Source organism: Colias croceus, chromosome 10 (genome assembly GCF_905220415.1).
Source record: "Colias croceus chromosome 10, ilColCroc2.1".
NCBI classification, from domain to species: Eukaryota; Metazoa; Arthropoda; class Insecta; order Lepidoptera; family Pieridae; genus Colias; species Colias croceus.
In genome coordinates, this window is record NC_059546.1 from 8,610,139 (window position 1) to 8,636,073 (window position 25,935).

The 25,935-nt window shown below is 31.3% G+C and overlaps 1 protein-coding gene across 1 annotated transcript in view; it reads left to right on the forward strand.

Annotated features, from left to right (window-relative positions):
* LOC123694842 (C3 and PZP-like alpha-2-macroglobulin domain-containing protein 8) overlaps positions 1 to 25,935 on the forward strand; it is a 163,462-nt gene that overhangs the window by 90,017 nt on the left and 47,510 nt on the right. Inside the window, exons 4-7 of the mRNA XM_045640437.1 lie at positions 530 to 712; positions 3,848 to 3,973; positions 10,648 to 10,871; positions 13,203 to 13,358. Of these exons, the coding sequence (XP_045496393.1) occupies positions 530 to 712; positions 3,848 to 3,973; positions 10,648 to 10,871; positions 13,203 to 13,358 (689 nt within the window). The remainder of the gene's footprint in view (positions 1 to 529; positions 713 to 3,847; positions 3,974 to 10,647; positions 10,872 to 13,202; positions 13,359 to 25,935) is intronic.

Below are 25,935 nucleotides of genomic sequence, written 5' to 3' on the forward strand. Positions count from 1 at the left end.
AATGTCGCTATTGCAGTGGAGCATTTTCTTATGACGTTATACATTGTTAAAGTTTAATGGGGTAGTTTGAAATATTCTATTTCGGTCTGCTTTGAAGCACAAAATACGTATTCTGTTTCATAAAACTTTTATTTTGATTTTTGCCTTTTCGCATAACTCTTGTCATTTACCTTATGTGATAATGAACTAACATTCGCAATTTTAGTCACAATTGGAATTCGACTACATTTTTATCATACTGTTTTCTCTCTTGTCTAAACTACGGAACTATTTGTTTCCAATAGGTAAAATTCCAGTAATATTATGTAGTACAAACTACATCATAATATTACTGGAATTTTACTTCTCAGCTTTCTACTATATTATCTACATCTTAATGACAATGATAGTTTTATTTTTTCATCGATACTTCTCGAGATTCTAATAATATGTAACTAATTGCCACAAATTAATTGAGGAATTTCCTCTTAGATACTTCTCAAGTGTCAATAATAGAATGTATTACAATAATTATTGATTTCTTTCCCAGGTTACGGCATCATACCGCTCAAGATACCACCATCACCGGCGTCAAGTTGCACCCTTCACACCACGGTGGGTTGCGTCAATGAAGAATGTACTGCTAAGAGCCATAGCGTGATCAAACTGCTGGGCCCAGTCCGGGATGTGATTGTGCGACCAGCTAGACACCATTATAGACCAGGAGAGACAAGTGAGTATATATAATTAAATGTATGAACTATTACGTAGTTAAATATGTGTTCCTGCAATAGCTTATAAGTCTTTATTAAGAGTTAAACAAGGCTTTTGGAATTGTTTTCCATGTTATACAGACATAATATTAGAAATAAATAAAACATTTATTTCAACAAATACAGACGCATACAACTATTACATAAAGACATCCAGATACAATAGGTATCAAATCGAAATTTACTGCCTTATAATATAAGTAATAAGCATAATATAATACGATAGTCTTAAATACCGTTTCACATGGTTTCACAATTACTTTTATAACAAAAATTTAACCTATCTTCAAATTCATAATTTATATATTAATTTAAATATGTTATAATTATATTAGTATAATATATGAATAGTTACTGATTGGACATAACATGTTCAAGAAATGTATCAAAGCAATAATTAAATATCGCTACTAATGACCCATACTAGAACATAATGAAACATAACGAAGTAAGCCCGATCAACATCTATACCCCACGCGTATTGGACGTAATTGATTAGATTCCCAATTAGCCTGTCGACGAAGATTGGCAGCTTTCTTTTGTTCCGCCTACGTGATAATGTTTTTACCTTAAAATTATTCACGTAAAATAGAAGTTTAAATTAAAGAAAATAGAGTTTATTTTTTATTTTTATTCTAATCGTCGGTGTTGCCTTATTTCTTATTTTTTTTTTTATTCAATGCATTAAAAAGTTTCATCACTGGCTGAATAATAGCACTGGCTGAAAACAATTGCAACGCTAAAAAAGAAACGAAACCAAGATTCGAAATTCAAATTTCCCTCCATATTTCTTGAGGTTAATGTTAATAACACGTGATAAATCGTGTAATAAATAGATTTTGATGAATAATTATTTGTATTTGAACGTGTAGTTAAAATTAGTGTTATGAAGTAGTTTTTAAATTGAAGCTTATTACAGTTTGTTAGAAGGTAAGGTAAACATTTCTGTGAAAATATATTGAATTCTGTAATGACCAAAATGTAATTACATATTATTATGATTGTGTTAAAATGTTGATTTTAACTCAAATACATCTATGTAAGTAAATTAGAATATATGTTTTAATATACCAATTCATTATTACTCAAAATAACTAGCTTTTATATCTAGATAAAAATATAGATACCGGTAAACAATACAGGCCTCATAAATACTCCGTAAAGATAATTTATCATTGATAATTATATGAAAAATGAAAATGAATATTTTTTAATTATCGTAGTATTGATTTTAAAGTGGACATTAATTTGGAATTAACTCATGCTATTCCGCATTATTCACGGACATGCAATTACGCGGGATAAATAATTGCCTTTTGGGAATTCGTTAACATTCTCTATCCTAATTTATCGCTTGCGTTTTTATAATTATAGTGTCTTTTTTCTTTGTCATATTATATAACGAATTCAATTATACATTTGTAATAGGAATTATCTGTGTCAGCTAGATACCTATAATATTATTGATGGCATAAAAAAGGATAATAATATTATGCGGCCTAATTTATTTAATAACTCTGAATAAGTATTTCTAAAGTTACTGAAAAATGTTATACTTACAATAATATCGTTATCGACTCGAGCTATTTATCCATACTAATATTATAAATGCGAAAGTAACTCTGTCTGTCTGTCTGTTACTCAATCACGCCTTAACTACTGAACCAATTGGCATGAAATTTGGTATAGAGATATTTTGATACCCGAGAAAGGACATAGGCATATTAATTTTACCCCGGGAAATAGGATAGGTTTTATCCCGAAAATCCCACGGGATTTGGAAATATGCGGGTTTTTCTTTGACTGCGCGGGCGAAGCTGCGGGTGGAAAGCTAGTATACTATAAATATTTTATTTAAAGAAACAAAACATGTAGAATGTAGATTCGTGTTAATTGATAAGTATCGAAAAGTAATTTAAATTAATAGTTGCCTAACCGTACAAAATTAATAAAACTGACCAAAGTGCCGAGGTGTAAAGCTTAGCTAAAGAATAATTTATGTTTCACCCACGCTTCGCTAAAACTTGATATATTATAAAAATAGAACTAATTCTCTTTGATATTATAAACGTTGTTTCATAACGAGAACTATAATCGGCCTATTTGAATAGCTTTTTGTACCTACTTTTTTTTTATTTCATAACGGAGACGTAAATTAATTGAATCGAAATAATATTAATTTAAATTTTTTTCAATTACTATTACTTCTCGAAATTAGATACATTGTGTCCGTTGTATATTTAATAAAAAATATAATAGAACAATTTTCACAGTGATAATACATTTTTTTATAAATCCTCCAACAATTATAGCTAACCTACTCTAAACTTACGTGTAAAATAAGCAAAACAACATACACATACAACACATAATATACAAAAATTGCTTCCCATTACAATATAAAGATTGATTTACCTAACGCTATACTATCACAAACATGTGATAATTGATATATGTGTGATATTCACAAATTCGTACAACAGTGTTAATATTTACACACGCAAAGAAACTCGAAAGGTTACGCGTATTTGCGTAGTTTTAGAAGCACAAAAGTTTCCGTAACGTAGTCTTGTAAAGTTGTTAGGGCGTGGTCCCTTTATTGTCCAAGTTCGAGCTCTGCTCGTAATTAATTACTACGAACTATAAGTTATTAGAACTGTTGGACTATCGTAAATTGACTTTTTAGTGTTAGGGATTGGTTGATGGTTGATTATAATTTGTGAAGGGCATAGGAGAATGCTCTCTGATGAATAGATGCAATGTCTTGAAATAATTTACAGTTAAAGTTCAATAATCTTAATCTTCGAATAAACTGGGAAATGTTTTAGATTCCATGATATTAATTATTTAATACCGCCATACTACGAATAGAAGATTGGCATCGTGATTTTAGCTTTGATAATACTCTATGATATTTCATACGTTTTTTATCTTGCACTTTTACAATTAATAATCTCCAATCGTAGAAATCTCCAAATTGTATGTAAGTATGTAACGCGTGCGTTTCTTAGAAATATAAAAAAAAATACCCATCAAGCTAAAAATAATTTATGGCTACGTCAATACATCTATATTTATTTCATCTCTTTTTGCAGTAACCTTCTGGATCTTGGCTCTGGATCACGACTTGCGATTGGTGCGCGATGAAATTGCTTATGTGGCGTTGAAAAACCCAGCGGGGACCAAAGTCGCTATCTGGGACCAACTGTCTATGGAAGAAGGTAAGGAATATTATATTATTTTGTAAAATAAAACTTTTTGTTAGATGAGTATCTAACTGCTTTGCTGGGGCCGTCTTTCTATTTAAATTAGTTAAATTAGAAATTCACATAAATAAACAAAAGAGTCGCATAAACTTATTTGATTTTGTATCACGAGCTGCCAATATTTTTTCAGTTAACTCATAAACGAAATATATATCATAATCCAATTCTCAATTGACTCAAACTTTATATATTTAATTTACATAACTAGTCGTACTTATCAGTTCACTTTATTCATCTCTATTAAATATCGTTCAATCTTATGCCCACATACCTTTACTATCGTAATATTTTCCACCTATCTCTAAAGATTTAGACCATCAGGTATACGGAAGACAGTGTATCCCTTAAAAGCCTTTCCGTGTCGCATCAATACAGATCATTAAGTTCGCTCTAACGCAACGAACTGACAGATTCAATTTCCTATTACAAACTGTTTTCAAATCTTTAGAAACATAACGTAAATAATGTTGGAATAGAAGCGGATTCGGATCCCTATGTAGTTCGTGTAAGGAATAAATGAGAGTGTAAATAGTGAATATCATTTCATGATTATCTAATAATAATATTAATATTTGGTTACGAATTGAGGTTTAAGTTAGGCAATTGATAAATTCATTATGGCATATTTTGTAACTAAGCAATTCGCTTCGGTGTTTTATTTGTTTATTAAAAAAAATTATGCTATGTTGAAATCAAACTGCAGTGTTAATGACATTACCAAGAGGTAGAAAAATTCTATGATGATGTTAATAAAACTGAGTTCATAAATAATACCTACTCAAACAACATAATATCACATATGAAACGTTTTCACATTTTATCATTTCTATGTACATGAAAAGCTACCAATGAATATTATATCACGCAAATCAATTTACGTGTTTACCGAAACACAATATATCAACAATTGATTTATCAAACGAAAACAATGGTAACGACAATAATCCATTGATTCAAAATATCAACTCGTAAACACAATCGCGTCGAATAAATCGATACTTCAACAAAAAACTTCGCACTCGATTAAACAAAGAAATGTACCGTGAAACAAATATCTAAAGTACCACAAACGTTCGAGATTCGGGGACTTTTTCTCACTCACTTTGAAAGTGAAAGTCAAACGGGAGTTCTGAAGTACATTAACAGGCCGCAAATGAGTCGAGTAACTATTCGAAGATAATTCACTCCCTTGTCACTCGTAACTCGAAACTATTCAAGAAATGGGTCGCTCATTCGACCCAGAGCTATTAGTCGATAACTGTTGCGTATAACAATCTCGTCTAAGTACCAGTCTGTTTAACAGTTTAAATACTAGAGCGGATTTAATAGGCCACTTGAATTTATAGTGAAAACTTATTTCCAATGTTAATTGAAAATGTCATGTAGATTTTGCTCTAATTAGTTATTAGAGCAAAATCTACAATCAATAGCGTTAATAATTAATTCTCATTTTGATTTAAATTTAATTTAATTTATTACTGTTCATTTTTATATAAATCAGATTCTAATATTATATTCAAGGACTTAAACAATATAAATTAGAGTTCTGGAAACTTTCCCTGTATCTTATTAATTGCACATAAATAAATCAAAACAAACCATAACAGGTAGGTACATTGTTTTGCGTGTTGAAAACAAATAAGATAGTCTAGCTCTTAAGCCAAATTTTTCAAATATAACATATTACAATGTCCATGAAAAACAATTAACGTGACTCCTAACCACCACAACAGTTGCTATAGTTTTCAATAGTTAGGTTAGCAGAAGCTCAGGCGTATCCTATATCCTATAAGTTTATTCTATAACCACAGATAGTATACTATCTAGTACTACGTTGATCGGGGATCAAGTTATATTGGCAGATCGTACAATCTCCCTCTAATTGCGAAGTAACTTTGTTATTGTTACCGCTTCTCGAAGTTTCCATCTATATTACAGCAGCACTCTCTGAAACGAGCTTAAAGGAAAATAATGATTTCAATTTGTGATTAATCGTAAATGTTAACTACATATAAATATAAATTAATGTATCGTACTTTTGAAGCTTTAAAGTTCTTGATAAAAACAAATAAGTCATATGTATTTGAATTAATTATAAATATTCTGAATTTTAATGAAGTTTAAAAAGTATTTACTACATTCCGATTTTATTCGTGAAGTATTTTTTTACAGTTTGCATAAGTTATTTTGTAATTCTAATTCATAAATCTTCTGCCTTCTAATTTTTAATTGTAAAGTTTCTGCCAACATTAACGAACGAATTAACGGCTCAATTCTCAATTAACACAGGAGAAAAAGCAACAAAATACAAATTCGAATAAAACAAATAATTCATTAAATGTAAAGTTGTAAATCAACCTGCCAATCGTTAAGTAAAATTCGAGGCAAACTCTATCGGATTAAAGTTCTCCAAATTCAATGCAAAATTCGTCAAGGCTTTCCAGCATTTTCTTCTATAAAAGCGTTTCCATGTCACTTACTACGGAACCCGTGTCAAATTTTGATAGATTGGGTTTGCCTTACACGCCTTGCTGACTTATCTTTGATGTGTTATTTATTGATTTGAATTATGAGATGTAGGCAGAGATGAAGTAGAACTTAGAATTCGGAATCTTAGATTGTGGTATGGAAGTATATCAATGTTGTATATAGAAGTGTAGTGTAATTACGTGCAATATGACTACAATAAATCATTATTAAGTCAGTTAAAAATAAAATACTTATCCAAGAGAATAGAACGATAGATACGGTTGTAAGCTCTTTTTTAACCTCGGTGAGACATCCTTTTCATTTAGATACATATTTTATTCATATTGCAATAGTTTAAAAACTTTGTATTATCTTCAAACATGCACATTCTATACATACAAAACCGCATCACATGTCACTAAGCCCTTTGTTCAATAGGATATCTTTGTGTCATTGGTCTAGAATAGATACCGCCTTTGTGACGGCTTAACAGTTCAACCAATACGTAGTCGTATTTGATTCACGGTACTGTATAGAATATACACATCAAAGTCTATAACTATATAAATGTATACCTACGGTATTATAGATATTAAATATAGCCAGGAAAAAACATTTTTTTACCAAAACATTTTACGTTTGAGGCCAACTATCGCTGTAAAAACGATGGAATAGGTAGTAATTTAATGAATTATACGTACCTATTCATATCCGTTAAACATGTTAAGCGTACTCCAACTACTATTTTAACCTAAATATACTTTGACAAATAAACAAAACTACACGGGTGGAGCCAGGTTGATCAGCTAGTTATTAATAAACAATGTAACTTACTTAAAAGAATTAAAATTGGCCAGGCTTTTGTTCGTCAACGGATAAGTGAATTACCGACCTTCAGCTGATTCGATCAACTTTTATAAAAGATAAGATTCCTACCGGAAGATAATAAAATGATGAGGTAGAAGATTCACAACATTACAATGCTGATTACTCTATGATAAGTTGTGATTCTCTATACGTATATCTAGATTTTAATTCGTTTTTCTAATAATTTGCCCTTATACCTACGTCTTATTATGGAGCAATATTATTTCAACATTGATTAATCGTCGAAGAACACAATTAAATTTAATGAAACGCAAATACTTCAAATTATATTCGAAATAGTACCCAAGATCCCGCTAAAATACACCCATGCGTCTAATATTTTTTCGTAACTGCTTTTTACCGTAAAAACACTCCATTAATTTGGAGGAAATCTACGCGTAAAGAATAATGAACTGGGATCGCGAAGTTTATATATTCTATTTCATGCGGAAGGAAGCAGGCCAGAGCAACAAATTTGCGTACTGTGATCCATTCGCTTGTATAAGCGTGGATTAACAAAGGACTTTGTTTTATACAGCCCCGTTCTGAGTGAATCCCAAATAAGATTTGTTTAAGAATTGTACGATGGGCGCAGCGCTCAATTTCAACGAAATTTGAGCGTGTAGTCGTAAATAGGCTTAACCGACTTATATGACTAAGCTTACAGTAGCCGAGCTTAAAATTTTCTTGGTTAAAAGGTTTTTGTTTATTAGGGAGTTTATGAAGGATAAAAATAATTTCATAAGCACGGATTTAAAGACATGTTAATATAATAAATTTGTTACAAACAAGTAATTTATGTGATCTAAGGATAATACATTGTAAATAAATGCAAAATAAGTACATTTATTTCTAACAGTACATTCCAATTTATTTTGTAGTTGATAATATCATAATTCCATTTATTAAAGAATTAATAATATGTAATCTTTTAATAGAAGTTATACTTGACTTATAAATTAATGAAATCTACAGAGAGCATAAATTCACAGAAAATAATCTAAATTATTCAAATCTGCAAAGAAAATAAGTTTGACATGTAAATTACATCATTTCGTACAAGAGAAGTGGAAGATTACGTAATAAGACTCGCATTTTTAGGCTAGGTACTTATAAGATATATTATAAATTATTATAATAATATTATTTTAATATCATAAACGAGAAAGGAATTTATTCAATTGTATGTATAATGTATTGTAGAGACACCGTATTATATAGTAAGTAGGTAGTAAAAATAGACGGGAGCTAAAGGAAATAAGAAGACATTGTCTATAATAGGTCTACTTCTACTATTACTTCTGCCTACTGAGCATAATTATTATGGTACGTCGATAATTATTATCGATCTGTTTGCAAGAATTAAGTATAATCTCATTACAAGTAATATTTTATCCACACTTTGATTTAAACTTCTTTAGAACCAATTCCATCGTTTGCATAAACACTGGCTTATACGGAAAAGGGTTGAAAATTCAAGGGCTCATACTGAAATGGATTTATCAAAGGGCATCATAGTGGGTCGAGCTTGCCTTAAGGGATCGTGCCCTACCTGACACGTGTTACATTTCGATACCCCGTTTGCAAACAACGATTTTATAGGTTTTGTGAGGCTGTAATATTTTTTATGAATAATTTTTCGTTGTTTTTTTTTTTCAAAGTTTTGTTAGGATATTCATTAGGAAGATGTTAGTCATTATATTAGTTTGAGAAAAAGTATTTTTTTGTATTATGTTAATTTTAAATTCTAAATAATACACTAAGAAAAATATTTTTACTGCATTATCTCCTATCCTAAATAACAGATTCCCTCCCTAAAAACCGATGTAAATTGTGGTATAATAGCGTTTCTATGAACAATGGTTACTGAAAAATTTAATGACGCCATTACACAGCTAGTAAAAGAGCTAGATAATTTTTATTGCAACATTATCGACAACAGTTTCCAAGAAATTATATTCCTTTATTATAAAACCACGCAACCACGCACGCACACCAAATGTAAGTTTCATTTTCTATACACCTTATATTTTTACGATACATTGCAGTTACGTGATCTGCTAACGAGAAAAGTCCGCTAATGGTCAGCAAACGAACTTTTGCTTCAGTAAATTAAAACAATGTTTTTCACCCTTCAGCGTGTAACAAATTAATAAGAGACAGTCACGGCTTGTCACCGCAAGGGGTTTTGATAAATCACGCCGGTCCGTGGACCCTCTTAAAAGTCACATGTCATACAAAAAGTTTTGCCACGAGGGCGTGTCAGCTGTTCTTGAGTCGTGTTGTTTGTATAGGTAATAGGTATATATACATTTTTGTATAGAAACGCAGTGCAATTTAGTTAGCTAATATTATATGAAAGTCTTGTAACTTTCATAATTCGCATTGTTTTTGTAAATAGGGCGAATTTAAAAGAATTTTTATATATTAGTGTGTTTGAAAAGTAGTATTTCGAAAATTTCGACTAAGTGGCAGGATAAAAATTTTTAGGGAAGAATGTAAACAATGTTTATGTTTTAATAGATTTAGTTTGACTGGGAAGTTCCAGGATCGGAATATAACATTACCTACATAACATAATATCTGCAAATAATAGTTTTAACTCAATGCGATGTCATTATATGATTAAATAAAGACACTTTTTCACTCCAATACAATTCCACAGTGACAATATAACAAGGACGCGTGTACATCACGAGTTTAAAACATCCCTATAAATGTTCGAAGATTTCACGTCTTACCTATTGTGGTGCCTTCAATCGCCTGAAAGGCAGTCTTAGAAAAATGTCTCAGTTATTTCTTTTGTGAAGCTTCAATACGCCGTTCAGACTTCGCTTGACATTAACTCTTTTCTTTGGTTCGCGCTTGTTCACTTTCAAATCTTTTTGTGTTTAGTCTTTAAAGTATTTCCTTTTATAGAATGGATTGAACGTTTCTACACTACGTAAAATTGGAGATTGGTTGGAGGTTTCTTGATTTCATGCGCTTTTGTGATTTTACAGGGACATTGATTATTTTCGCACCTCTTTTCTGTTTATATCGAAAAATCGGAATCTAAAACCTACATATCTACAGGAAAGTTTGATTACAATTTAGTAAAAAAATTCATTCAATAGTAGACAAATTTTTCTTTATTTATCTCTACATTTTTTGTATCACTTAAGAAACAAACTTATTAGTTCTTTAAATGATATAACATCTGAGTACTCTAAGTATAGATTTTTAATTACGAATTTCCATTACATAATTCCTCCGCAACAATCAACACAAACTAAACTAAACCAAATTCACAGGGGTCCGTAAACTGACCACCATCATAGCAGCCGGCGCGCAATCAGGCACATGGACCATAGAAGCCACGTGCGGTGGTGGTTCCGCACACGTTGACGTCACAGTGGGCTCAGGGACCGGGGCAACGACCCCCGCGACCCCTGCTGCTGAACAGCATTATGTGGAACTGAAGTTCGCGGACAGTATGCGGAGGAGGTACAAGCCAGGGTTGCCGTTTGTTGGTCGGGTAAGTTAGTCACTTAATACCATATTGTTCGATATTGTAATCAAAAATCGAAAAATAATATTTTTTTAAAACCTATTATGATTTTCCTGGTTAAGCAGTGGATGATATTTTATAGTATTTTTTTAAGAAAGTGCTCTTAATCATGTTGTCCTTGTGACTTCTACAAGTAGATTTAGCGCCCATTGTAACAAAATTATACATGTTATAAATAAACTCAAATATAGTATACATTCACAGCTAATATTAGGTATAATCACAGCATTAAGAGTTAACGAAAGTATCACTATTATACATTTTAGAACGAGTCCAATTCGCTGGAACATTTAAAAGTTCCATTGTAGACACGATTGCAATCTGCTACCAGCCGTTCAAACTTTTTCCAAGTATTTTTAAGCAAAGTATTCTCGACTAGATACTACCTTGGAGAAAGAAAAATAAAACCCGAGAGAATTACTCGTGCCTCTAATTTTGTTCCCGACCAATGTTTCAATTGATTTGAAAATTATTCTAACTAGAGTCAATATTTGAGCACGCTTTCGTTACTATTGATTTTATAATTACGACCATCGCTATTGTTGGAAATATTTATTTATCCTATTTAAATTTCAATATCATATAATACTCGTAATTTTCTTACAATTTTCTTAATCTTATTTTAAATAAGATAAACTTGAATTTTCCCTACTTCAATAGCAACAACGTAAAATCACGTTGCTATCCATATTTCATATCAACGTATCATCTACGAGGATTTTTCTATACAAAAAAAATAACATACTGCGCAGAGAAAATTGAAAGTAATTTTCTCAAACCTACATCGAAGTCGAGGTCACTGCATCTGCTACGAAATGCTACGTCGTAGCACTTGCCACGTAGCATTTATAATACCGTTTTCAACTGACTGACTCAGATGACCCTGTGTCGTTGACGTCTGAATTAAGCCGAACCGAGGTATCAAAATACTCAGACGAAACTTGTTCACTGTTATTTATTCGGAGAATTGTTTTAATTAAACAAAGGTAAAGCTTCTAGTTTCAGAAGATTAGAAATAACGTCAGAATTCAAGATCATATAAATTGTAAGGAGACAACTTTAGTTAAATAACTTATTGACTATAAGATTTGTTTTGCTATATTGTTTCGCTGTATACTTTTGTATGTAGAGTCCAAAGATTATATACCTACGTAGAATTATTTTCTTACATTATATGTCAAATTTTTGCTCTTACCAAAAATATAAAAAATACCATATATTTAACACTTTTTATCATAAAAATACAGCCATAAGAACACTTCAACTGTGCACTAAAAGACAAACTACTATAAAAGTTAAAAGCAATGACGTTATCTTTTTCTAAAATGTTTCAACGATTACAAATAGCGCATCTTAACAGCAGATTATCGCAGCATTTCGAGATAAACCACTACCTACCCATTTGTATTCAGCTACATTACTCTCTCAATAATATATTAGAGTAACGAAGAGCCTTATATCAATGTGATTCTTTACGTCATACCACTCTGAGTTATTGCTAAATTCATGATTGATTGCTATAGGGAAGATTGGTTCATATAAATCTTATATTTTTTTGAAGTTAATTTTGTTGAGTTTCTTTCGTAAAGTACAATATAAGAATAAAGAATTTAGCACTTGTTTTCCAGGTTTTCGATGAAAAATGTTGTGCTAGTAGAGAGTAAAAAAATAAATATCGTTTGCATTATCATATTTAACATTTAATTATTTTAAAATTAAAACAAAATACAAACTAAACTTAAAACAATCGACCGCAAAATTATAAAATATATTAAATGAAACTCGCAAAATTACGTAATAACGAAAGCCAAGGTGTTTAATTACCACTGTTCATGCAAAGACTTCTGTCGCTAAAGCTTTTGGAGCTAAGCCAGGTCGGCTCCGCACTTAATGGGTTAATTAAAGAGGACCCCGCAATATCGTTTTCATTTTAGGCTGGCTTACGGGATCGACAGCTTTTCTTGACTGTCACGGTCGTCTGTTATTCGTTTTTTGTAACAATTTTTTGTCATAAAAGTATTGATAAACTAATAATTATATGTAAATTTCATTATGTGTAAAAGATTAAGGCCAAAATTAGTCGGTTAAAACCAACGGATTAAATTTTTGCCATAATTTAATAAATCGGGGTGGATGTTATAACCAAATAATTCATCTTTTAATACGATATGCATATACCTTACTTATTAGTATCAAAATAATTCCATTCCGTAACAAATAGACATTTATTAATGAATTGAGTCTTACGTAGTACTAATTAATTGTTCTTTTAAATATAACAATTTTCATTTTTAACAGGTGGAAGCAGTAAGTACAGAGAAACGCGTGCGAGTCCGGGTCAAGTTGTATGATGACAAAACAGATATATACAGTCAGGACATCGACATGTCGACAGGGGAAGGAGGGTTCATAGTACCCACTGTTATGGCTGACACACCTTACATCAATTTACAGGTAAGATTTCGGCATACAAGAACTGTAGCTCTGAATTATAGATCAATGCTATAGTAGATCGCAATTAAAAAGTCTATTATATTGTAAACAGAAAAAACTAATTACAAATCGACATAAAGGATTTCGCAATATCTACAACTAAACTATGGCAAAGTGAGAAAAAAATAACTAAAAATCGGAATGTAACGATTTTTTAATTAAATTTAATTTGATATAAAATCCAAATGTCATCTTTGATCATTTACTGCCATTAACATTAACAAAAATATCCATTAACATTAAAACAATTTTTATTTTACCTTAAAATTTTGCGCGTTTTTATTTTTCCTTTGATCTGAGTTTCGACCACAATAATTGGGCTGAAAAAGATCAAATTATCAAAAACAATAGAAGAGTTAAATATTACAGCCTCTTCTTGCCGATAATTATTTTCAACATTATTTTCTTTTAAATTTCGTATTTAGAAAAAAATGTGTGGGATGTGGCATTACAAAATATCAATTATTGTTAATATTTATGTTAATTTCATAATCATTACTGATAAATATATGGAAGGGTGACAAATGAATTGCTAGACGCCTGTTAGCAAACTGACTTTTATTAAGTGACATGCAACTAACATATAAATTAAATATATGTCTCTTTTTGCGTTATCTATTTGTATCCCGGCTCCGGCACGGCCCGGACACGGGATAGCTCTTTTATCTACGTATAAAACACTGACAACGCAACGCTACAAACTATTTTAATCTACCAAAGGAATAAGCAAGCTTCCATTTACGGCATTTACGTGACAAAGTTTGATTGAATGTCACAGAATCAATACGTCAAACAGTCCGATCACATCTCCTCCAAATTGCCAGTTCGCGCCTCAAATCTAATTCGGTTTAATCGTCGCATTAATTCGGCCTTCGAAGTTTCTTGGTACAGTAATCGTGGTACTGGTCGTGAATATAAATGGCTAGATTTTCGACCGTTTACTCGAGAAAGCGTATACGTTAATCCCTGTCATCGACGTGAGTAAGAAAGTACGGTTTGCAAATGTTAATCGGTTGATTCATTGTTGTTTTAGTTTGAAGGAGTGATTATAGGTTTGTATTGCGGTTTATATTCCTGAATTATATTCGATCGATTAAACGATCTTCATTATCAACTTAAGCACTTGATGTAAAGTGACAAAGAAAGATCTTTCGGTTCGTGTGTTCGCTCTATAAATTGTTGTTTTGTTTTATTGTTTATTTTACCGGTAGGTACCACCCGCACCGCTTCCATACAGGCGGCTAGAATTAAATATAGTGACAACTTACCTTCATACTTCGGTAGCTCTTGAGGGAAATTAATAAAAAAGTGTCAATCCAAGATACAGTTAAAGATGTTAGACGGGGAATTTTATTCAGGAGAATATTGTATTGTATACATTCCAGGATTTTCATCCGATTACACAACAATAAGACTTATTTGTAAATAATAGTTTCGTACAAATATTGTAATATTATGTTTGAAGTATAAATCTTTTCGAATCTATTTACTCTATCCTACAATTAGGACATTGAATGTGTAACAAAATATAATGAATACCTTTTTTAAAACAATGGGAACAATACTCAGAAATTTATTAAAGTTTTGACTCACATTCTCCTACAATTACGCCCCGAGTAGGTATTTTTATCTTGGTAAATAATATTTATCAAGGCCTATGTTTATTAATTTCAATTATAACAAAATAAGCAAAATTATTAAGGCTCACAAAGGGAAAATTGTTTTCATGTTTCCGTTAATTTCACTGCTAAAGAACTAAGCAGTTATTTCCAAAAGACATTTGTTTGAAAGTTTAAGCTTTAGGACTTATAGAAATGTAATGAGTGAGTACTCACAAAGGGCGCAAATTCTTCGTGTACTTGGTTATTTTGTTAGGAAATAAAATACGTTTAACAAACAAAAAGGTTAGTAATTAATATTGTTGTTTTGTAAGACAGTTGTTGCGTGAAATGTGTCTCTTTAAGTAATTGATTTTTAAATGTTAAATGTTGAATGAATTTGTTTTCTTTTATATGTATACCATATATATCTACGTATATAAATCGTGTCATATTCAGTAACGTGGCAAGGTGCATCCAGTATTATATTATACATATTATACTAGTAGTCCGCCCGGCTTCGCCCGTGGTACATATTTCGCAATAAAAGGTAGCCTATGTCCTTTCTCGGGTATCAAAATATCTCCATACCAAATTTCAATGCTCAAAATAACTTTATTTTGATCTACATAATATTAGTCATTCACTGCTATACCATAACAATTCCAAGCTACGAACCGTTGCTATGAAAAACTCTTAATAGATTTCAATCATATAACTATACATACCCACTTATCGTCATTTTATTAATATGTTACTCCGTATAAAAGGAGGCGCTACTCAACAAAGCCGCAAATTCACGCTAAGCGTCAATCCACCATACACATTATATGAAAAGCAATTACAGTCCTACGGAGCTTATGACGTCATGCAAATATATAGCTTCAACGAGATTGGCAATCCGGCTCAAGTGCTTTTAGAGGCTAATAACTATCTTATGAATTATTACGAGCCAGTGAGGTGTGCTTCATGTGGCAAGTTGGAGACGATACGAAGTTTAATGATTCGACATGATTGTTATGTGTGTATTGGTTAGTGTGCGTTGAGATAAGGCTGAGTTTAGTTTAGATGTCAGGTATTATAATATTGAGGTATTTGGATCAATAGGCACTGATCCTACAAAAGTATAGATTTTTAGGGTGAGAGATCGAGTTTTGGCGTACCAAAAAGATCACATCATAGATCTTTTTGGTACGCCAAAACTTTAGTTGTTGTATTTACTATATTTTTTCAACCGTCATTGTGTTCATTTAACGTCTTTTTTCCCAGGTTGTTGCTCTAATTGAGCTAATGAATAAATAATTTATTAAGTTAGATTAAAAGTGTTCAATCTCTAAAAGTACGTAGCAGTGAATTTTACTGAAATAAAATATTGTGTTGAGAAAAGCCACAGCTTTATAGTCAAACAAACGATTTATCAAAAAAACATTACTAGAAATCTAAACAGCTACGGGTATCGGTCGACCGTTAAGTTTCTCCGCTCACTTTTTGCCACGTTCCTCGTTCAAGCTCATTCAATAAGCTATCAGCGGTTTTTGCTTGCGATTTTTTAAATAAATTATTTTATTGACATTACTGCATTTTGATTATAGTTTAATTAACCATTCACGGTGTAAGAGCCATATTATTTTCTAATTTTCCGAAAAAAAACAGCATTACAGATTCCATGTTATTTTTATCACGGAACTTCAAAAACTTTGCTTGTTATGTGTACTCGTGTAAAAAATGTTTTTACAAACTTCAGCATATTTTATTACTAGCGGTCCGGCCTAATTCGATCAAAAATGAACGACAAAATTTCTTGCAAACTTTCCTCTTCAATTTCCTGTAATTGAGTTCCATTTTTGTTAAAAAAATCCCAATAATATGTTTGATCCACGTAATAACTGTAAATGCATTTTTTTTTTATAAATAATCAAACTGACAGACATAAACTGATCAATCTTTTTCATGATCTAGTGTAGGATTCCTAAAAAAGAATGATTAATGTGAATTAACAGTTATCAATGGACACAATCTACAAAAACACAATGATAAATGAATCAATGATCTTTATTACATACTTTTCCCCGCTTATATATTGTTAAAGTGATTCTCATTATTCATCCGACCTTTGGAAGTTTTTTGAAGGGAGTTCCTTTGTATTTTTATCGGTCATTTTTTGCGTATTCCGACGCTTCATTCGGATAGATAAATTATGCTGAGATACAGTCAAATGATCCGTACCTCAGTAAACGTGAAAGGGAGTGCTTTTAGGAATTAGCGGGCTAACCTTGGACTAAAAATGTTTGAGATGGGATAAAAATACGAGTGTATTTTAGGTTGGATTTTATATTACATAAAGACTGGATCCTACTTAGCATTTTTTCGTGTATTTGTAGAAGAAATGGAGACTTCAAAAGTATCATGATTAATTAATCAAAATACGTAGTATCTAACATTTCTTGAAGTTACTACCTACCTAATACTTAAGAAAAATTGGTCAATTGTTAATTACTAAGTTATTTAAAAATTACGTGTATTTTTTTACCAGCTCACACTTAAGTTGCGAACTCCAATCATAACGAGTCTTATAGCAACTGGCTTAAAGTGACCTAATTTCAACACTTTCAAATATTTATTTTAAACATTTTAAAATAATATTGCGTGTTAAATTATTCAATGTACTTCGAATTTAAAACACAAAACATTTATTTCTCCATTAAAACCGGAAGGTTCAAGAAAAGAATCAGGTTATTCAAAAACTTCAAGAAGCAATCTCGTTCGGATAGTCATTTGCGCGACCTATTTATTTTAGAGACATTTCGAAAGTCGCTCATAGTACTTAAGCCACGAAAAAGCGATCTTAAGGCGGTCGAGTCAACATAAAATACATTACTCCTTTTGGCAGGGAAATGTAGTCGTTGGTTAAGACCATTATCCAATGGATTGGGAACTTTCGGATCGCTATCAACTAAGATGGTTACCATTAGAGGAGATTCGAGCAGATTACGGACATTGATGTCTAGTGGGAGACTAATTATGTTGATAGATTCCCACTTCAGTTCAGAACTTGGAACTGAAGGCGTCCATTGATTATTCTATACCTATTCGATTATTATAATCTAGTCCATTTTAAAGCATCGGAAACTAAGTGAAGGGAGGTTATTGGCACAACAAAGTTTTGAGCTCGGGAAGTGTAGGTATTTATACTGTTACTGTTTTATAAGGGAGAGTTCTATTTTGTGTTATTGTAATTTACTTTCCATCTTCTTCTCTTTCCTGTCTAATTTAGACAACGAATAAGCATCATAAAATACTTATTTTTATGAACATATATCAATAATTTTATGCACCTATATAAAGAATACTCAGTCATAAAAAAACTCACGCCTCTAGCCACGTATGACCAACAACAGTATACCAATCAATTCTAGCATTCTATAGAAATATCGTCTCACTCTACAACTTATTAACGAGTCAAGAATGTGTACAAGTTTCGCAAGCTTCATTAGTCAAGTTTATAAAACTGCGCCCGCATCCGCGGTGAGACCGCAGCCAACTAAAATTGTTTTAAGTTCGTTTAGTTCACAGTTCTTGTGGTGCCTGCATATCGCCTTGTGTGCAGTTTTAATTAACCTTTTGAATGTTGTTGTTGTTTGTATTGATATAAATCGTTTAAGTGAAGTACTTCCAATGTTTATTTTGTAAATTTGCACACAACCATTTCTAAAGGTTTAGTAAAATATACAGTTCTAAAAAAATTATAGTTAGGTTAATTTTTTAAAATAATAGTTAGGTACTTATACAATTTATAATAATCCTTAATTTAATTTAATTTAAACGGCTGGATTTTTTAATTAAATAATTAAAATATAAGATTTCATTATGGAAACTATTACGAAGAGATATTAAATCTTATATATGTTACAGGAAATGTATGTAATCCGTCATTGTATACAATTCCTAGGAAATGTATACAATTCCTAAAATCGTACGGAAATGTGTGAAATAAATTATTTTATACACATTTCCTAGGAAATCTATACATTTCCTAAATAGCTATCGGAAATGTAAAACATTTAAGATATTGATATGTCGCAGGCAATGGTTGGACTAAAGCAAAGGGGGCGCAGGACTTAAAAAATTTTTGATGGAGTTGGTGTCAATATAACACCTATTTATTATTGTTTTATCGTAAAGATTACGCTTATTAGGTTAGCCGTTAGGTTAGGTTAGCCTTAGGTTAGGTTAGCCGTTAGGTTAGGTTAGGTTAGGTTTGTTAAAAAAAAAACTACACAGAAATAGGAGCCCCGCGAAGCGGGGCTCCGTCGACGAAGATCGAACGATCGAAGATAATAATATGAACATAATATTATTACAATTTTACGGTATGACTGTTACCCGATTGTATCAATAAGAGCTATAATAAAAAAAAATAACAACGTGTTTTATTACAGAAAGCATTTAAAGTACACATTTCCTAATACGATATAGGAATTGTATACAATTCCTAGGAAGATTATACATTTCCTAGGATATGCATGCATTAAATAGTTTTTTAAACAATATTTTATACATTTCCTAAATGGTATCGGAATTGTACACATTTCCTAGGAATTGTATACAATTCCTTGATTTCATACATTTCCGGTAACATATATAAAAATGAATCGCAAAATGTGTTGGTAAGCGCATAACTCGAGAACGGCTGAACCGATTTCGATCATTCTTTTTTTATTATATTCCTTGAAGTACGAGGATGGATCTTATGTAGAGAAAACGTGGGCGGACCGCTAGTTATTAATAAATTTCTCAAACATTTAAACCGAAATGCAAGTTAGACATCAACAAAATTATGTCTTACATAACTCATGCAGTCGAAAACAATTGGAACTCTCATTCCAACTCGAAGCGTACGTAAAAGTTGAGAACTTTATATGTAGGGTCGTAATAAAACAAAGTTATAGTAGTTTTACGAGTGAAATCTGCGTTTTATTCTATATCGGTGCTTCCGTATACCCGGCTAGAGTTTATATTATACTTTTCAACTGCCTGCAAACTTTGCGAGTGGGTAATGTTGTATGAAGAAATATTCTAACGATGTTGTGTTTGCGATGAGCTGATATTCTAGGATGGAAATGAAATGTTTAATATAGTTGAGCCATTTGTAGGATTTACCATACTAAACTTAATATTTATTAGACATAGTTCGTTCTTTTGATAAGCTGCATTATTGTGCATTATTACATAAACCAAGAAGCTTATATCTAATACACTGGAGATTGCACTATGACCATTGACTTGTCACAAGAAAATATAACCTTGAATGACGTCAGTGTTGTTTTTTGTCTCTTTCTGTGGGTGACCACACAGGATTTTTCGAAATAGAAAAAACTAAAAATCATGGTCTATAAATAATAACGATATATATTTTTAACAGTATTAATTATATTATAATATTACTGGCCATACTTTATAGGTACATACAATTTTAATTGGTATAGAATGATAATTTTAAATAACTCTTGGCTACAAAGCCTGGATATGAACCGATATATAGCATTAACATCCTTTGTAAATAGAGGAAAGTTGTGTTTTGCATCAGATGCTGTTTACCAAATTGTAAGCTACTCAGATCTTCTTTTTAAACGCGTTGCTTCGACGGGTCAATTTCAAGCCAAAATCATCATAGAAAAACTGTTTATAATAAACGCCTTGCACAAATTTCAGCTAACTTTACAAAGTTTATTTTTCAAAAGGTATTTTTTTCTGGGTCGTAATCCTCAGTAACCTTGATGGGCACATATATTTCTTTTTATTTTACTTTTTGGAAAGCTGAAATACGTAAAACAAAAAAATATAAGGTAAGTTAAAAAAGTATAAATTTCAATGTAAAAACGAACAATCTTATAACTACATGTGAGTGCAATACCGATGTCGTGTGTTGTTTCATTACTAGTAACAATCTTCAAAATGGTGTTCTAAATTTTCATCATAATATTGTTATTACAATATATTCTCCTCGCTATCCATAAAAACTCGTCATCATGGTTACCTTACTTGTTAAATTTGTTTATTGAAAACTTGTTGAAAAATGATAAAGTATTGGGGAAATAACAAACTTAACATGACTGCTTACTAAAATGATGCTAAATTAGACAATTTTTGCCATTGAAATGATTCTAAACAGGTAAATGCAGGAGCTTTGCAGGAGTATTGAGGAATATTGTAAATAACGTAAATATACACTTGCCTGTGAAATTCTATGCCAGAATTCGGTGTCCAAACGCTTCTGCAATTTTGCACAATACAATGCATTCTTTATATTCGGAAAATATTCATTAAATAAGCAACAATATTAACTTAAATATTCGAAGCGACGCAATTTTTTTGACACTTATGCCATATTGTCAAAGTGAGAGTTGCTACAATTTTATTATGGTAACTACCCATAATCAGGGAGTATCGCTTTTTAATAATTGGTCCAGATACTTATTTTATTTAGCATAAATAATAATTGTCTCATCCAACAATGCTTCTGAATGACGTTGTTGGCAATTTATCAACAAACGCACATGCGTTTGTTGATAAATTGCAAAAGGTTAGTTTTTGTACATACAAAAACTAACCTTTTGCACAGAATATTACGGCATACATAGTAGCCTTGGGAAAACTTCGTATTAACAGTGGCAATACCAAGTTAGGTGTGAAAGTGATAAAACACAACAATTTTCTTGTTACACGTCAAATGTTCATACCGAAATCTCCAGTGTATAAGATATAAGCTTCTTGACATAAACCGTAGGTACGTTAATTTTAATAATCTATAGTCACATTTCATGCAAGGTATTTAATTATCAAAATAATTGCCGTGACACTATAATAAAACACTTCTTTGAAAAAACAACTGAAAATAAACTAAAGCATTTTCTTCTGAGGTATAACTGGGTATAACAATGCAGAAAATAGTTTCCAATTGAAGTGTCAAAAGAAAAAGTGTGTCACTAAAATCCCTGTTGCAATCAAGCAAAGTTTATATAAGAGGAGAAAAGGTAAAAAGTTATTTCAAGATTGCAGCCATTCGGCTGGTAGCGAGCCAAGAAAGGTGGCACTGCGGAACAGAAATTCATTTTCTTTATTAAATTTGTTAACATAACAAAGGAGTGCACCATTTTTGGTTTAGACGAAAATTACGTGGTATTACTTTTATTATGTTAAAGTTTTTGAGGTATTTTTAAATAATTTTTTGAACATATACTGTATTAAAGGACAAAATGGGCTTATCCCGTGTGGTATTTTTCATATTTTTATTCTTATTTTTTTCATATTATAATATTATCACATATTTCACTACACAAGACAATATTGCAAAGCTGAAGGATAATACCAATGAAATAAAGAAAACTATAATAATAATCTGCTTCCTCCAGACAATCTTCATAAATACTTTATCCTACATAATAGAAATATCCCAGAATATACTGAAGACATGTTATTCACACGGGCCACCGATTAGTGATTACATATTGCTCCATCTCATACAATACCAAGTTGAAACTAGCCGTAAGTTTCTAACTTAACTTGAGATGACTCAAATTGCTTGAGCTCACCGTGATTCATTGTTATTGTAGTTGAAATCGAGTTACATGATGTTACTATAATGTTCGTGTATTTAAGTTGATTTACTAATGAATGGACTATTAGGTACGTTTAATATGTTAATACTGCTATGCGCTTATCCTTACTTCACCCAAATTGACCTGAGATAAAAAATTAAAATACCAGCCTATTTATAAGAATAAATAAAGTCTGACTTAGTTAGACTAAAATATAACAATAAAGAAACAAAACATATTTTTCATTGTAATTCGTTAGAAAGTGAAGAAAACGATATGACCCGAATTACACAATAGGTAATATTCATTTTTCAGAGGAACAGGATTGGATAAAAACAACAAGAAATATGGAATAATTTATTGTTATTCCAAAATACATAATGCATTATTCATTAAGTCAGATTCAGTGAGCTCTCAACTTTTCTTTATTAATATGCGTCCTAAAATAGCAATAAGACATGGATAAGAAATAATTCTGTCTGTTTGACTTATTTGAATATACTTTTAATATTATGATTATAGATAATTAAAAAATGATTTATGAAAGTTCTACGAAACTTACAAAATTAATAGGAAGAACTGTGCAATGTGCACTCTGGATTGATATTTTATCATCACAATTCATGACAAAAAATATTGCATTACATTTACATAGTATACCTTAACGATTCGAGATGTTCCGTAAAACGTAGATACATCCTACCAGGAATAAAATAATCTTTAACGTTAATCAATTCCCTTCTCCAATCAACTTTACTCCGTACAAGCACAGCACAGTGAAAAGTGTAATTTGGCTCGGCTGCAAATCCAATCAGTGTGGATTAATGAAATTAGTCTGGGACTGACTTTGCTAAACTTGCGTGGTTATCTAAACTTCTAACGTATGTAATGAATGGGTTAATCCTATTAATGATATTTGTACCTGAGTTTGCATGATAACGTTTACTTTATTGATAACTTCATAATGTAAGGCTTCTATGTAATGTAATAGTTTGTTTGGGAATAATGTTTCAATTTAAATGCCAAGGTCGGATTGATATTATGGATGGAGTTGTTTATTAAATTAAGTTGTACTTCACTCTCTAAATATCTTATTGTAGGTAAATATAAAACATATTTTATACAGGGAACTTTTATAATATAATTATATAGGTACGGTTTTTTTTTATTTCAGATAGATATACCTACAAGAGAATATTATGAACAGACTTATGAACTTAATAATTTAATTGATTTTTTGTAGCTATACAATGCAATACTGTCACTTTCTTAAATTTTTATCACATCTTCACAAATTTAAATTTATTTTAATTAATTAATGACTAGCCAAATTTCGACGCAGTGGGTAGGTACTTCATATTGAAATGTTTCAGCAGAAAATGAATTGCAACGTCTACTTTTCTCCAGACAAAGTTGGTTTTCCGATCAGCTCAAAATTGGATTCCACTAAAACTAAGCTCTATTAAATGCAAGTATTTGCTATGCCGTTCTGGATTTTGGGCGTCAATAGATACGAATGAATTGGTAGTGAAATACTCTGGGTGGTTTTGTATTAAAACTCGAAAGCCATTTTAAATACTAATGGCGTAACGGGGCGTTTATTCAATATGTTTGCAGTTGGATTTCTATTGTTTGAAAAAAACATTCAGGTATTTCTTGTGGTAGTTTAGGTAGGTTGTAGGTAGAAAAATTTCATTTCATGGTAAAGGAAAATGATCAAGCACTTCAGATCAAATCATACATATTATTAAGTATTACGCACCTATACACTGAATAACCATTCTGTTCCGTGTTCATCACTCATTCAGTTGTTATTCTTGTAAAACTTAAGGAATTTAATAATAAATTTTTCGGGTTAAATTAAATACATCATAAAAATTAGGCAATATACCCAACATAATTCATAGATAACCTTTGTCCAAATAACTTTCTCGTTATGTTAGTAGGTGTAATAAAATCTGTTGTTCGAAACCGTGTTATAAGACTTATATAAATCACTCTTTCATATGAGATAAGCAGTTTATGAGGCGGAGTAGAAAAACAATGGAAAATCAATGGGCTGTAAGTTATCCCCCTGCGTAATGATTTCGGAGACCGAAGTTTTGCTAAACTTTCCCTAATGTACAAAGAAAATGGTTTAGAAACTGATAAGAATACATCGAAAATATCTTTGGGCAAATCTTTTTTCCTTACCTGTTTATTTTTTAACTAAATAAAGTTGTCTCTCGTTTGTATAACCCGGGTCAATGGCGCGTATAATGCTTTTTAGGATCATTTATGTAAAAAAATAGTTAAATAAATCTAGATTTTACGAAATGTTTTGGGTGCAATTTTTGCAAAGCATTTGTAACAAATAATAAAGAATATAATGGGATGATATTCTTGCCATGTTTATTGCTAAAATTAAATCGCGATAGAAGCGAGGTCACTTCTTAATAAAATCAATTAATAAATTTACTTCCAGTTATTAAATGACAAATTTCTCTTTTATCGCTATCTGATATCTCCAGACAAAAACACATGTCAATCAGTCGCTTTCTCATATTATCTAAAATAAGCTTTCGCTTGTGTTATGGAAACCAGATGGCTGATAAACATACATATATAATTTTAATCCATACTAATATTATAAATGCGAAAGTAACTCTGTCTGTCTGTCTGTCTGTTACTCAATCACGCCTTAACTACTGAACCAATTCGCATGAAATTTGGTATAGAGATATTTCGATACCCGAGAAAGGACATAGGCTACTTTTTACCCCTGGAAATAGGATAGGTTTTATCCCGGAAATCCCACGGGAACGGGAACTATGCGGGTTTTTCTTTGACTGCGCGGGCGAAGCTGCGGGTGGAAAGCTAGTTTTAAATAAATACTTATATAAAACACCCAGACACAGAGCAAACATCTTTGGTCATCACACAAATCACACAAATGTGCCCCGGGTGGGAAACGAACCCAGGACCTCTTGCTTGGAAGGCAGGTACACCACCAACCGAGCGAACCGGTCAGTCAAACATTTCATAAAAGTATACATACATTAAATAATAGTCGCTACACCATTACTAAATACTAGATGTACGCAAAACGTTCACAAATATCATCCAGTTCTGACCACTGTGCAATTTTGTAACCTTTGAAGTAGCTTTCCGGTAAATTTGACACGAATCCGTTTCGGGGATAAGACAAAGGATCCAGCGACTTTGATGTTTTGGACGAATGAGGTTTGTTCCTTGATTTTGTGGAACAAATGATTATTGGATAGATTTCTTTTTAGTTTAAAGTATGAAGCAGCTTTATTTGTTTATTAATTACTTCGTTAGATATATAAATATTAATTAAGA